General features: G+C 44.8%; 1 protein-coding gene across 3 annotated transcripts; it reads right to left on the bottom strand.

The window, feature by feature from the left end:
* Positions 1-726: 726 nt before the first annotated feature.
* On the bottom strand, positions 727-3,339 carry LOC123141447 (uncharacterized). Of its 3 annotated transcripts, none has more exons than XR_006470296.1 (3): positions 2,588-3,339; positions 2,434-2,509; positions 727-1,690 (listed from the first exon to the last, which is right to left on the bottom strand). XR_006470296.1 is itself a non-coding variant. In XM_044560588.1 (2 exons), the coding sequence occupies exon 1, from the start codon at positions 3,259-3,261 to the stop codon at positions 2,953-2,955; it is 309 nt and encodes a 102-aa protein (XP_044416523.1). In that variant the 5' UTR covers positions 3,262-3,339; the 3' UTR covers positions 727-1,690; positions 2,434-2,952. The 3 variants fall into 3 exon arrangements, 1 of the variants encoding a protein (XP_044416523.1); XR_006470295.1 differs by having other exon boundaries at positions 2,434-2,503; XM_044560588.1 differs by having other exon boundaries at positions 2,434-3,339.
* Between the last annotated feature and the right edge of the window lie 12,226 nt (positions 3,340-15,565).

The raw sequence follows: 15,565 nt of genomic DNA, 5'->3' as shown, positions 1-15,565 counted from the left end.
ATCAGAGAGCGCACCATGGGTCTGTGCTATTCTAACTGGAAGGATCCCGTCCATGACATGTGAGGCAACATCCTATCAGCAAATCTTACCTTTTCTAGCTTGCCAACCTGTACCCTTTGGATTAGTGGCATTTGCCGGGCGGTGTTTTAACCGTGTCGTGTTTAATTATTCCAGTTATGCAAAAATGTATTGTTTAATAGGGCTATGTGATGTTTAAGTATGAATTGTCCAGTTCAGTTTCACGAATCACTACAGGGATAAGAAACTTTGCCATCTGCCATGGCGGACGGCAAAGGCATGCCTTGCGGACGGCAAAGGCCTTTGCCGTCAGCCAGCAGACGGCAAAACGTCCGGCTGAACGAGCTACGACAAAGGTCACTTTGCCGTCTTCGGGCAGACGACAAAGATGCAAAGGCCTTTGCCGTCAGCCAGTGGACGGCAAAGGGCATGGCTCTTTGCCATCTGCTGGCAGACGGCAAAGGCTGCAGGCTCTTTGCCATCTGCCAGCTGATGGCAAAGAGCCTATATTGCCCCATTTAATTTTGTTTTTTCTTATATCAATTCATTTTCACAGAAAATCAAACACACACACACACACAACACACACATATATATATGTGTGTGTGTGTGTGTGACCAATATAGCATATCCAACACATATTACCAATAATCATGAACACATATATATCCAACACATATCCAACACATGTTACCAATAGTAGCAAGTTTCGTCCATACATATACATAGTTTCATCAATATTACACAGTTTCATCGATAGGTAGCAAGTTTCACAAAGTCAAAACTATCTTATTACTAAGATCTTCTCTGGATCTTCTTCTTTTCTTCCAACCTGCATAACAAAAATACTAAGAAAGAGAGAATGGGTTAGGAGTAGAAATGTAGCATTTCACTTGGTGAAATGCAATGTTGTAGGATGTATTAGTGAGTAAAATATACTTTTTAGATTGTTCAAGATGTATTAGTGAGTAAAATACACTGCATTTAAACTGCGAGCACAAAGGCAGGAAGCACTGCATGCACCCACAGATTTAAGATTGTGCCTTCATTTCATATAAAAATATATGTTCATTTGATGGTATAAATCATGCTCTCTACATCCGGCCGGTCCAATGATTTAATTAATTATTTTTGGATTATTTGGCATACTGCTGTAATTAAACGAGACCAATTGAGAAGAAAATACAAAACTCTCAAGGCATACACAGAAGTCGCAACTAAATTAATATTGAGATGACACATATAATCAGTACTACTATATGGTAGAAGGGGGGAAACTGAAGGCAATGCTCTAAGAGGAACTTTTTATTGTGTGTAATAACCTCCTTGTGAAAATATGTGGAGTCACCATTTAAGTTGATTTTTCCAAACTACTCCAATCCTTTCAGATTAGTTACATCAGTATAAATGAACAGGCTCATATAAACTAATAATACTTGCCAGCCAACACTACTGGGTATTACAGAACTGAACACCAATAAAATAGTAGAGGGTGTCAAAATTACCTACTCATTAGAAGAATTGTGATGTCAACCATAGCAGAACCATTTGTAGAACCACTAAATACATGAAACCAAGTCCCGCTGTCCAAATTAAAATATGAGGCGTCAGGTCGATCTTACTGAACAAAAATGCACATGAGTCATCTGCAAGTCACTCCACTGTTGTTATCCTGTACAGTTCAACAAACACAATGACATAAGCACATCTTTTTCAAACAGGAAAATAGAGGGCTGAATTGTGGAGAGCAAAAGGGTAGCCTTGAAACTGATTGAACTAAAGGATAGAGTTTAGTATTATCAAGGCCAAAACCAAAAACCATCCTAGTTATAACACATGACATACACAACGTACAGACAAAAAAGGGCCATCTAAAATGTCTACTTGTTGTAGTGGCCAACACGTGGTAACAGGCAAAAACATCCACAAAGTCTCTCCTAAACCTCATAGCATTCATTCACAGATGTCTTGTCAGGTGTTTTCTACTTGTTCATAAAGCATCTATGTCAAGAGCAACATGGATAATGCTGGATACATGGAGAACAGAGTCATATAACATTTCTAGAGTCATATAACTTCTTGTAGGAACAAAAAAGAAAAGAAAACAGCTGAGTCTGAATCTGACCATGCTACAAGACTATACTGACCACACACATTTCGAGTCAGCATTTTAAATCGGAATGTGCTGGTAACTACTGCTGATATGGTCAGTGTGAGCTTAATTATGAAAAATAAAGTGCATTGAAATCAACTTGATCTGGCGTTGCCGATTTTTACATTTATACACCCATTTGGAGGCAAATCAAACAAATTTGGCACGGCGGACTGCTCCAACTACGAGTAGGACCAACCCCAAAATAGCAAATTGCAGCCAAGAGACGAGAGGAGGGCTAAGCTAAGAAGCTAATCATTCACCTCTCCCAAAGCAAACGACGAGCAAGCACGCCAGTAGAGCCGCCTTGAGCAACCCGCGACCCTCCATGCCCTGAAACTTAAGAGAGAAAATCAGAGTAGACTCCAGCGAAAATCCCGCCAATCTTAGCGCACAGGAGCCGCGGAATCGCCTTACCGGAGGCCCAAATCGCCTTACTGGAGCCGGGGAATCTGCCGACGATCCAGCATTATCCATTACCTCATAGCATCGGCCATGAACCTGGTGGCCGATGGGCTTGGACGGCGCTGCCCCGGCGAGGGGCGTCACTCCGGCGAGGAGGAGGCCCGTGCGGCGAGGAGGAGGCTGGATCCGGAGTGGTCGGACGTCCGGCGGCCGGATCCGGACGCGAGGTTCTTGACCCAGGTGGATATGGATGCGAGATTGGCCTTCTGGACGAGGTTGCGGAGCTCGACCCGGAGCTGGTCGGGGTCACGAGCGGGCAGCCTGAGTGAGTGGGGCTCCGGGTCGGAGGGGTCGTCGATCCTGAACCCGCACTCGCACTAGGCGAGGACCTCCTCGTAGGTGTGGTTGTCGCTGGCGGCCTTGTAGAGGAGGAGGGTGTGGAAGTGGGCGAGCTCGAGGGAGTCGGGCGCGAGGTCGACGACGCGACACGCGGCGGGGTCGGTGAGGACGGCGGTGATGCGGGAGTGGACGGTGCCGTGGGCGCGGAGGAGAAGCGGCGACCCCTCGCCGTGGCGGGCGAGGGCCTCCTTCATGAGGCGCAGCGCCTTGGGTTGGTTGCCCCGCTGGAGGCAGGCGAGGGCCTGGTCACACTCGGCCCGCACGGCGGCGGGGTCCGGGCCCGCCATCGCCGGCGCATCGACGAGGCGGAGGAGGGCGCCAGCGGGCGGATGCGGGGGCGGAGTAGGGTTTGGTCGGGGGCTGCGCTTCTTTCAGCCCATCGGGGGAATGAGATCCCGCGGCCGGATCCGAAGATAGCCCCCTCTTTGCCATCTGCTGGCTGACGGCAAAGATTCTTTGCCATCTGTTGGAAGACGGCAAAGAGGAGGAGTGGACCGTTACTGGCATCCGCTGGCACCTATTTGCCGTCCGCTGGCAGATGGCAAATATTCTTTGTCATCTGCCAGCAGACGGCAAAGAAATGACAGATGGCAAAGACCTTCTTTGCCGTCTGCTAGATCTTTGCCGTGTATTGTTTGGTAGCTGATGGCAAAGACCTTCTTTGTTGTCCGCAAGCAGACGACAAAGAACTGGCAGACGGCAAAATCCGGATTCCAGTAGTGAAATATTTGGTTGTTTATAGTGAGTAGATGCCTTATTTATCTGTATTTGGTTGTTAGGTTGGTTGAAGTGAGAAATTTTCCAGTTATCAAGCAGATGCCTTGTTTATATGTATTTGGTTCTTAGATTGGTTGTAGTGAGCATTTGTCCAGTTATCAAGCAGATGCCTTGTATATCTGTATTTGGTTGTTAGGTTGGTTGTAGTGATCATTTTTCCAGTTTTCAAGCAGATGCCTTGTTTATCTGTATTTGCTTGTTAGGTTGGTTGCGGTGAGCATTTGTCCAATTTTCAAGCATATGCCCTGTTTATCTGTATTTTGTTGTTAGAATGCAATGTTTGTCCTTACCAGGTGGACTAATGTTTACACTCACCATAATCTCTCGGATTTCCTTCCAAAGGAGTGCCAATGGGTTCAGAAACTTGTCTTAAAAACTATGGCAAATGATGTTCTTTGACTTTCAGGGGCAAAAAGTCCTACTTAGCGGCCAAATTTGAGGGTCCTCCTGGCCTCCTGGTGCAAGCGTGGAGTATTTTCTAGATTCCCATGCTCATGGCGAGAATTTGTGTACTTGTGGGTCCGAAACGGACTCCGATGACAAAGTTATGACCATATTAGTGAACACCAGTCCTTTATATGACAGTCCTTGAAAGAACTTCATTTTCCCATGACGCCTCCTAGTGCGCCGCCCTGAAATTTTTTGTCCTCCATAGTGGAGATATTGTTTCCACATATATATTGACTGATGCGAGCAATGCCCTCTTGTTCTGTGCTGTCACACACTTATGTTACAACATGCTACACGGCGAAAACAAGGAGAATAAGGCTTATAGTCGCCGTATTTTCCTAAATTGACAACCAAATGGGATTCCCCGGATCATAGAACATGTGCAGAATGCAACGTTTGTCCTTATCTGGTGGACTAGTGTTTATACTAAACATAATATCACGGATTTCCATCCAAAGGAAGTTCAAATGTGTTAAGAAACTTGTGTGAAAAGCAGCAGTGAATGATGTTCTTTAAATTTCATGGCAAAAAGTCCTTCTTAAGCGCCGAATTGGAGGGTCCTCCGGGCCTCCTGGCATAAGCAGGGTGTATTTTCTAGATTCCCATGCTTGTCGCGAGCATTTTGTGTACTTGTGTGTCCGAAACGGACTCCGAATGACACAGTTATGCCCATTTGAGTGAACACTGGTCCTTTATATGGAAGTCCTTGAAAGAACTTCATTCCCCCGTGACACGTTCTCGCGCGCCGACCCGAAATTTGTGTCCCCCATAGTGGAGATATTGTTTCCACATATATATTGACCGATGCCAGGAATGCCCTCCTGTTTTTGGCTGTCACACACGTATGTTAAGGCATGCCACATGGCAAAACAAGGAGAATAAGGCTTATAGTCGCCATATTTTCTTGAATTTACAACCAAATGGGATCCTCCGGATCACAGAGCATGTATAGAATGCAATCTTTGTCCTTACCAGGCGAACTAATGTTTATACTCACCATAATCTCTCGGATTTCTTTCCAAAGGAGTGCCAATGGGTTCAGAATCTTGTTTGAAAAGAAGTGGTGAATGATGTTCTTTGAATTTCAAGTGTAAAGAGTCCTTCTTAGGGGCCGAATTTGAGGGTCCTCCAGACCTCCTGGCGCACGCCGGGAGTATTTTCTAGTTTCGCACGCAAGTCGCGAGCATTTTGAGTAATTGTGGTTCTGAAACAGACTCCAAATGACAAAGTTATGACCGTTTTAGTGAACACCGGTCCTTAATATGCGAGTCCTTGAAAGAACTTCATTTTCCCGTAACGCATTCTAGCGCGCTGCCTCCAAATTTTGTGTCCTCCATAGAGGAGGTATTGCTTCCACATATTTATTGACCGATGCCAGGAATTCCCTCTTGTTCTTGGCTATCACACACTTACGTTATGACATGCAACACGACGAAAAGGAGAATAAGGCTCATACTCGTCGTATTTTCTTGAATTGATAACCAAATGGGATTCCGCAGATCATAGAAGATGCAGAATGCAACATTTGTCCTTACCTGATGAACTGATGTTTATACTCACCATAATGTTGCGGAGTTCCTTCTAAAGGAAGTGACAATGGGTTCAGAAACTTGTGTGAAAAGCAGTGGCGAATGATGTTATTTGACTTTCATGGGCAAAAATTCCTGCTTAGAGGCCGAATTTGAGGGTCCTCTAGGCCTCCTAGCACAAGAGGGTACTGTTTTCTAGATTCCCATGCTCGTATCGAGCATTTTGAGTAATTGGGGGTCCGAAACGGACTCTGAATGACAAAGTTGTGATCGTTTTATTAAACACCGATCCTTTATATGGCAGTCCTTGAAAGGACTTCCTTTTCCCGTGATGCTTTATGGCACCCCGACCCGAAATATTGTGACCTCCATAGTGGAGATATTGTTTCCACATATATATTAACCGATACCAGGAACCCTCTTGTTCTTGGCCGTAACACAATTAGTTACGTTATGCCACACGATGAAAACAAGGAGAATAAGGCTTATAGTCACCGTATTTTGTTGAATTTACAACCAAATCGGATTCCCCGGATCATAGAGTATTTATAGAATGCAATATTTGTCCTTACCAGGTGGACTAATGTTTATACTCACCATAATCTCTCAGATTTCCTTCCAAAGGAGTTCCAGTGGGTTCAGAAACTTGTCAGAAAAGCAGCGCTGAATGATGTTCTTTCACTTTCAGGGGCAAAAGTCCTGCTTAGGGGGCGAATTTGAGGGTCCTCCAGGCCTCCTGGCGCACGCCGGCAATATTGTCTAGATTCCTAAGCTCGTTGTGAGCATTTTGAGTACATCTGGGCCCGAAACAGAATCCGAATGACAAAGTTATGACCATTTTAGTGAACACCGGTCCTTTATATGCTAGTCCTTGGAAGAACTTCATTTTCCCATGACGCGTTCTAGTGCGCTGCTCCAAACTTTTTTTGTCCTCCATAGTGGCGATATTGTTTCCACATATATATTGACCGATGCCAGGAATGCCCTCTTGTTCTTGGCTGTCACACACATATGTTGCGACATGCCACGCGGTGAAAACAAGGAGAATAAGGCTTATAGTCGCTGTTTTTTCTTGAACTGCAACCAAATGGGAAACCCCGGATCATAGAACATGTGTAGAATGCAACATTTGTCCTTACCTGGTGGACTAATGTTTATACTCACCATAATCTCACGGATTTCCTTCCAAAGGAAGTGTCAATTGTTTCAGAAACTTGTTTGAAAAGCAGCGGCGAATAATGTTCTTTGACTTTCAGGGGCAAAAGTCGTACTGAGGGCCGAAGTTGAGGTTCCTCCGGGCCTCCTGGCACAACCGGGGAGAATTTTCTAGATTCTCACGCCCGTCGCAAGCATGTTGAGTACTTGTGGGTCTGAAACGGACTCCGAATTACAAAGTTGTGACCATTTTACTGAACACCAGTCCTTTATATGGAAGTCCTTGAAATAACTTCGCTTTCTAGTGTGGCGTTCTAGCGCCGACCCGAAATTTTGTGTCCTCCATAGTGGAGATATTGTTTCCAAATATATACCGACCGATGCCAGGAATGCCCTTGATGTAGGGTGGAAACCCTAGGGCCGATCTTTCACGATTGGAGCGGATCCTATGAAGAACACGAGGGGAAACGAGAGGAAACACTCAAATCAACGAGGAACGATCACACATGTGTTAGTTCCAACATAAAGTGTGATACAAGATTCAAATGCAACAAAGGACGATACAAAAGGTCTTGTCCGCGAGGTCCTGAGGGTCTTCCCGTGATGAGGTCTTGAATCCACTTGGGGGATCTTCTCCGTAGAGGTCGTGAACTCCGATGGAGAAGGTATCAAGTGGATGTGCAAAGCTCTATCTCCCAAATGAGCTAATCCTTTGCTAACCCTAAAAACAGGAAGGAGGAGTATATATAATCTATGTGGACGAAGGAGTACATGGGCCTCGGCCCAACACGCTGTCAACACACAGGCGTCAGACGTCCGACAGCTACCGGTCGTCCGGTGGCTCGTGAGGCTCCGGTCGTCTACTACTTGTCGGAAGTCCGACGTTTGGCTCGGGATGGTCGGCATCAGATTTCTGTCTGAGGTTGGACGTCTGGGGCGTCGGTCGTCCGGTGGTCTCCATACTTTTGACGTTTTGGTTTGTGATGGTGGTGCCGGTCGTCCGAAGGGGCTCGGTCGTCCGGGGGCTGGAGCATGTCCGACGTCCGGTCGGTGTCGGTCGTCCGGCCGCTGGAGCATGCACAGGCTGGGACTCGGCTGGCTGGCTGGTGATACATCTCCAACGTATCTATAATTTTTTATTGTTCCATGCTGTTATATTATCATTCTTGAATGTTTTATAGTCATTTTATATCATTTTTTGGTACTAACCTATTGACATAGTGCCAAGTGCCATTTGTTGTATTTTGCATGTTTTTTCCATCGCAGGAAATCAATACCAAATGGAGTCCAAACGCAACGTAACTTTTTGTGGATTTTTTATGGACCAGAAGACATCCACTGGGCCGAAGAAGCACCTCGGGGTGTTCCGAGGGGAGCACAACCCATCAGGGCGCGCCTAGAGGCCCAGGCGCGCCCTGGTGGATTGTGCCCACCTCGGGTGCCCCTCGGACCGCCTCTTTACTCTATAAATACCACAATATTCCAGAAACCCTAGAGGACTCGACGAAAATCAATTCCATCCGCCGCAAGTTCCAGAACTACCAGATCCAATCTAAACACCATCACGAGGGGGGGGGTTCATCATATCCATTGGTGCCTCTCCGATGATGCATGAGTAGTCTTTTGTAGACCTACGGGTCTGTAGTTAGTAGCTAGATGGCTTCCTCTCTCTCGTTTGATTCTCAATACAATGGTCTCTTGGAGATCCATATGATGTAACTCTTTTGCGGTGTGTTTGTTGGGATCAGATGAACTTTGAGTTTATGATCAGATCTATGTTTTTATCCATGAAAGTTATTCGAGTCTTCTTTGATCTCTTATATGCATGATTGCTTATATCCTCGTATTCTTCTCTGATATTTGTGTTTTGTTTGGCCAACTTGATCTATTTAACTTGCAATGGGAAGAGGTGCTTTGCAATAGGTTCGATCTTACGGTGCTTGATCCCAGTGACAGAAGGGGAACCAACACGTATGTATCGTTGCTATTAAGGATAACAAGACGGGGTCTATTTCTAAATAAATAGATCTTATCTAGATCATGTCATCGCTCTTATTGCATTAATCTGTTTTCCCATGAACTTAATACACTAGATGCATGCTAGATAGCAGTAGATGTGTGGAGTATAGTAGATGCAGGCAGAAGTCGGTCTACTAATCTTGGACGTGATGCCTATATAATGATCATTGCCTGGATATCGTCATGATTATTTTGAAGTTCTATCAATTGCCCAACAGTAATTTGTTTGCCCACCTTTTTCTATTTTTCTCGAGAGAAGCCACTAGTGAAATCTACGGCCCACGGGTCTCTTCTTTAATATATTTGCCTTTGCTTCTATTTTCAGATCTATTAAACCAAATATACAAAAATACCTTGCTGCACTTTATTTTATTTGGCGTTTGATCTATCAAATTATTACAACTTTCTCACGTCCGTTTGCCAATCTCTGGCGCCGTTACCCGAAAGGGATTGACAACCCCTTTAACATGTCGGGTTGCGAGTATTTGTTATTTGTGTGCATCATCCTTTCCTCTTTGGTGAAATACCGACGTAGTTCTAGTAGATATCAACTAGAGCTCCCAGGCGTCTGACGTCCGACGAGTACCGGTCGTCCGGTAGCTGTAGATTCCTGGTAGCTATACTTGGCCAAACCTCGGGCCGGGCCGGGCTTCGGGCCGGGCCTAGCCAACCCCGAGGCAAAAAACTTAGGCCCGAGCCCGGCCCAGCCATCGGGCCTGATTTTTGGGCCCAAGTCCGGCCCGAATGCGTAAAAGCCCGTTGGGCCTCGTGCCGGGCCTCTTGAGGAAAGCGCAAAAATGACAGGCCCGGGCCCAGCCCGGCCCGGCCATCAGGCTCAAATCTAGGCCAAAGCCCGGCCCGGGAGCAGCGTCGGGCCGGGCCGGGCTTCCCATGGCCAGGACTACTGGTAGCTCTTCCTCTTGGTCATCGTACTTGGTGTCCTCGCCGTTTTGTCCGTTGGGTGTGGCTGTCCCGTGGCTTTCCCCCAAGTACCTGTTCACACATAGGGTCTCCACTTGAGGTAGTAGCCATGTCTCATATGTAGAAAGTGGTAGTTTGGAGAGGAGCGAGTTCACCTTATCTTTGGTAGACTTTGCTCGAGCTCTTGTCATTGGTCCAAGTGGTGTCCTGGGAGACGTAGGTAGGTCCATGGGGATGACCATAGGATGCTCCGCATCATCTCCCCCGCTTGGGAAAGATCCGACCTCGGATCGAAATCCTAATCACCATGGTAGGGAGAGAGATCTTTGACGTTGAAGTCGATCTTGTACGCATTGTTGTTGTAGTGCTCGAGCACCTTGAATGGTCTGTCGGCTCGTGGTCATAGTTTGGACTTGTGTTCGTTGGGGAAGCACTCCTTGCGAAGGTGTAGCCATACAAGATCTCCAACGTTGAATATCATGGGTTGCTTGTTGATGTTGAGCTTGGTCGTGAGTGGTTGTACTTGGTGCTCGATAGTGTGCCTTGTATCTTCATGCATCTTCTTGAGGTAGTTCACTCGTGCACTCGCGTCCATGTTGATGCGCTCTTGTAGTGGGAGAGGTAGAATGTCCAATGGGGACAACAGGTTGAAGCCGTAGACAACCTTGAAGGGGGAATTGCCGGTAGTAGAGTGTCTTGCGCGATTGTACGCATACTCGGCCATGGGTAGGCACTCTTCCCACTTCTTGATGTTCTTCTTGATCAACACATGTAGGAGGGTAGATAGCGTATGGTTTGTGACATCCGTTTAGCCATCGTTTGAGGATGCTATGCCGAAGAGAACAAAAGTTTGATTCCGATCTTGGCGCATAGAGTGTTCTTTGATGTAATAGCACAAAGTCCATACTAATATCTTCCCATGGGATGAAAGGAGCCATTTTAGAGAATCGGTCCACAACAACAAACATGAAATCTTTGCCATTTCTAGTTCTAGGCAAACCAAGCACAAAGTCCATACTAGTATCTTCCCATGGGTGATACGGAATAGGAAGTGGCATATAGAGGCCATGGGATTAAGCTTTTGACTTAGCTTTGCGGCATGTAGAGCATCGGTTGGTGAAACATGAGATGTCGCGGAACATCTTGGGCCAGAAGTACTTGGAGAGTGTGGCAAATATCTTGTCGCGTCCGAAGTGTCCCATAATTCCTCCTCCATGAGATTCTTGCAAAAGTAACGAACGAAGAGAAGACTCGGGGATACATAGTTTGTTAGCTCTCATAAGATAATCATCTTTGATGTAATAGCGTTCCCAAGATGTATGTGTCAAACATTTGGCATTTGGAATAGCAAAAGTAGGATCATGCGCATAAAAGTCTTTTATGTGCTCAAAGCGAATGCCATTCAATTCAAGTTGGCTAATAAGCATGCATCTACGGGAAAGGGCATCCGCCACAACATTTCCTTACCTTTGATGTACTTTATGACATAAGGAAAAGACTCAATGAATTCACTCCACTTAGCATGAAGCTTGTTCAACTTAGTTTGACCCTTAAGATATTTAAGTGTTTCATGATTGGTGTGGAGAATGAACTCATGAGGGCGGAGATAATGCTCCTAAACATGCAAGACTCGAACTAAATCATATAGCTCTTTATCATTGATGGGGTAGTTAAGTTGCACTCCGGAAAGTTTTTCACTAAAGTAAGCTATGGGGCGCTTCTCTTGCATTAACACACCTCCTATGCCATAACCGCTAGCATCGCAATGTATCTCAAATGGCTTATCAAAGTTGGGTAATGCGAGTATGTGTAAGCAAATTCTTAAGCTCATTAAATGTTGTATCTTGGGATGGTCCTCAAATAAATGGTGCATTTTTCTTACTCAAAGCATGCAAAGGGGATGCAATAGTGCTAAAGTCCTTAAGGAATCTACGATAGAAGCTGGCTAGGCCAAGGAAACTTTGCACTTGTTGCAAGTTGGTTGGTTGAGGCCAAGTTTTAATAGCATTGATCTTATATTCATCTACATGAACACCCTTAGAAGACACAAAAAAACCCAAGAAAAATGAGCTTATCAACACCAAAAAGGCATTTGTCCATATTAGCATAAAGGTGCTACTTTCTAAGAGTTTGCAAAACGATTCTAAGATAGGTGACATGATCTCTTAGGGATTTTCTAAACACAAGAATATCGTCGAAATAGACCACAACAAATACGCCAATGTAAGAGCGAAGAACAAAATGCATCACGCATAAAGGTGTTGGGTGCTTCGGATAAACCCATTGGCATGACCGACCATTCATACAAGCCAAACCTGGTTTTGAAAGCGGTTTTCCATTCATCACCTTCTTGGATGCGTATTTGATAGTAGCCACTTTTAAGATCAATTTTTGAGAAACTTGTGGCTTTGCTAAGCTCATCTAGCATGTCATCTAAGCGTGGAATGGGGTAGCAATATCTAATAGTGATAGCATTGATAGGATGACAATCGGAACACATGCGACATGTACCATTTTTCTTGGGAACAAGGATTACCGAGATGGCACATGGGCTCAAACTTTCTCGTACATGGCAACTGTCGATGAGTTGTTGTACTTGTTGTGGGATCTCCTTGGTTTCCTCAGGGTTGACGCGGTAGGGAGCCTAGTTAGGAAGAGGTGCTCCGGGGATGAGGTCGATTCGGTGTTCGACGCCTCGTAGTGGAGGTAGACCCAGAGGTAGCTCGTCGGGGAATACATCTTGGAATTCCTGCAATAGAGAAGATAACACTAAAGGTAGATTGTGAGAGGTGTTAGTTTTTGTCGCCTCGTCCTTTTACAAAAGGACATAGTGCATGACACTTGATGGGTTCTCACACACTTCTCTCATCTCACTTTTGGTAGCGAATAGCACTAGGTTTTTGTTGTCGCTCATCGTGGAGGCACTCAATTTCGACATAGTGCATGACACTCCAAAGGAAGTGTAAATGGGTTCAAAAACTTGTCTGAAAAGCAACAGCAAATGAGATTCTTTGAATTTCAAGTGCAAAAAGTCGACCTTAGGCGCCGAACTTGAGGGTCCTCCGAGGCTCCTGGCACAAGTGGGGAATATTTCTTTGGTTTGCATGCTCATCGCAACCATTTTGGGTACTTGTGTCTCAGAGACAGACTTCGTATGGCAAAGTTATGACCCTTTTAGTGAACACCGGTCCATTATATGGCACTCCTTGAAAGAATTTCATTTCGCGTAACGTGTTCTAGCGCGTTGTCCAAAATTTTTGTGACATCGATACTAAATATATTGTTTCCTCATATGTATTGATCGATGTGAGGAATACCCTCTTGTTCTTTGCTGTCGCCTACATACTTTACGACAAGCCACTGGAGAAAAAAGGAGACTAAGGCATATAGTCGCTAGATTTTCTTGAATTTATGACTAAATGGGATTGCCCCGATCATAGAGCATGCACACAAAGAAGTGTGTGTCCTTACCAAGCGGGGTAATGTATATACCCACCACAATCTATCAAATTTCATTCCAAAGGAAGTTTCAATAGGTTCATAAAATTGTGTGAAAAGCAGCGGTGAACGATATCCTTTGACTCTCCAGTGCAAAAAGTCTGGCTTAGGGCTCAAATTTGACGGTCCTCCGAGGCTCCTGGCGCAATCTGGGAGTATTTCTTGGGTTTGCACACTCGTCGCGAGCATTTTGAGTACTTGTGGGTCAAAAGCAGACTCCGTATGGCAAAGTTATGACCGTTTTAGTTGAGACCAGTCCATTATATGGCAATCTTGAAAGAACGTCATTTTCTCGTGACGCATTCTGGCGCGTTGTCCCAAAATTTGTGACATCCATACAGAGGATATTTTTCCACATTTGTAATTATGAATGCGAGGAGTACCCTCTTATTCTTTGTTGTCTCGCACATACTTTACGGCATGCCACTTGCAGAAAAAAGGAGAATAAGGCTTATAGTCACTACATGTTCTTGAATTCACGACAAAATGGGATTGCCCCGATCATAGAGCATGTGCACCAAGAAACATTTGTCCTTACCAAGCGGGCAAACGTGTATACCCACCATAATCTATCGAATTTCACTCCAAAGGAAGTGTAAATGGGTTCAAACACTTGTCTGAAAAACAGCGACGAATGAGATTCTTTTACTTTCAAGTGTAAAAAGTCCACGCGGGGAGTATTTCTTGGGCTTGCACGCTCGTCGCGACCATTTTGAGTACTTGTGGGCCAGAAACAGACTCTGTATGGCAAAGTTATGACCGCTTTAGTGAACACATGTCCATTATATGGCACTCCTTGAAAGACCTTCATTTTCCCGTGACCTGTTCTGGCGTGTTGTCCCAAAATTTTGTGACATCGATACTAAAGATATTATTTCCGCATATGAATTGATTAATGTGAGGAATACCCTCTTGTACCTTGCTGTCGGACACATACTTTACGGCATGCCACTGGGCAAAAAAAGGATAAGAAGACTTATAGTCGCTAGATTTTCTTGAATTTACGACAAAATGGGATTGCCCCGATCATAGAGCATGTGCACAGAAAAACGTTTGTCCTTATCTAGTGGGCTAATGTGTATATCCACCACAATCTATCGAATTTCATTCCAAAGGAAGTGTCAATGGGTTCATAAATTGTCTGAAAAGCAGCGGTGAATGATATTCTTTGACTTTTGAGTGCACAAATTCTGGCTTAAAGCCTGAATTTGAGGGCCCTCCGGGGCTCCTGGCACAAGCTGGGAGTATTTATTGGGTTTGCACACTCGTCGCGAGCACTTTGAGTACTTATGGATCAGAAACACACTATGTATGGCAAAGTTACGACCGTTTTAGTGAACACCAGTCCATTATATGGCACTCCTTGAAAGAACTTCATTTTCCCGTGATGCGTTCCCACGCGTTGTCCCAACATTTTGTGACATTGATACTAAGGATATTGTTTCCACATATGTAATTATGAATGCAAGGAATACCGTCTAGATCTTTGCTGTCGCGCACATACTTTACGGCATGTCACTTGGAGAAAAAAGGAGAATAAGGCTTATAGTCGCTACATTTTCTTGAATTTACAACCAAATGGGATTGCCCCGATCATAGAGCATGTGCACAAAGAAATGTTTGTTCTAATGAAGTGGGCAAATGTGTATACTCACCATAATCTATCGAATTTCACTCCAAAGGAAGTGTAAATGGGTTCAAAAACTTGTCTGACAAGCAGCAAAAAATGAGATTCTTTGAATTTCATGTGTAAAATGTCCACACTGGGAGTATTTCTTGGGTTTGCACGCTCACCGCGACCATTTTGAGTACTTGTGGGTCAGAAACTGACTCTGTATGGCAAAGTTATGACTGTTTTAGTAAACACCGGTCCATTATATGGCACCCCTTGAAAGAACTTCATTTTCACATGACGCATTCCGGCGCGTTGTCCCAAAATTTTAATGACATCGATACTAAAGATATTATTTCCACATATGTATTGATGATGTGAGGAATACCCTCTTGTTCATTGCTGTCGCACACATACTTTACAACATGCCACTGGGCTAATGTGTATACCCACCATAATAAGTCAAATTTCATTCCAAAGGAAGTGTCAATGGGTTCAAAAACTTGTCTAAAAAGCAGCGGCGAATGATATTCATTGACTTTTGAGTGCAAAACATCTAACTTATGGGACGAATTTGAGGGTCCTGCGAGGCTTCTGGTGCAAGCTGAGAGTATTCTTGGGTTTGCACAC

This window comes from Triticum aestivum, chromosome 6D (assembly GCF_018294505.1).
Source record: "Triticum aestivum cultivar Chinese Spring chromosome 6D, IWGSC CS RefSeq v2.1, whole genome shotgun sequence".
Classification (NCBI taxonomy): Eukaryota; Viridiplantae; Streptophyta; class Magnoliopsida; order Poales; family Poaceae; genus Triticum; species Triticum aestivum.
Note: the sequence above shows the minus strand (reverse complement) of the source record. Positions and strands in the feature narration are given on the sequence as shown.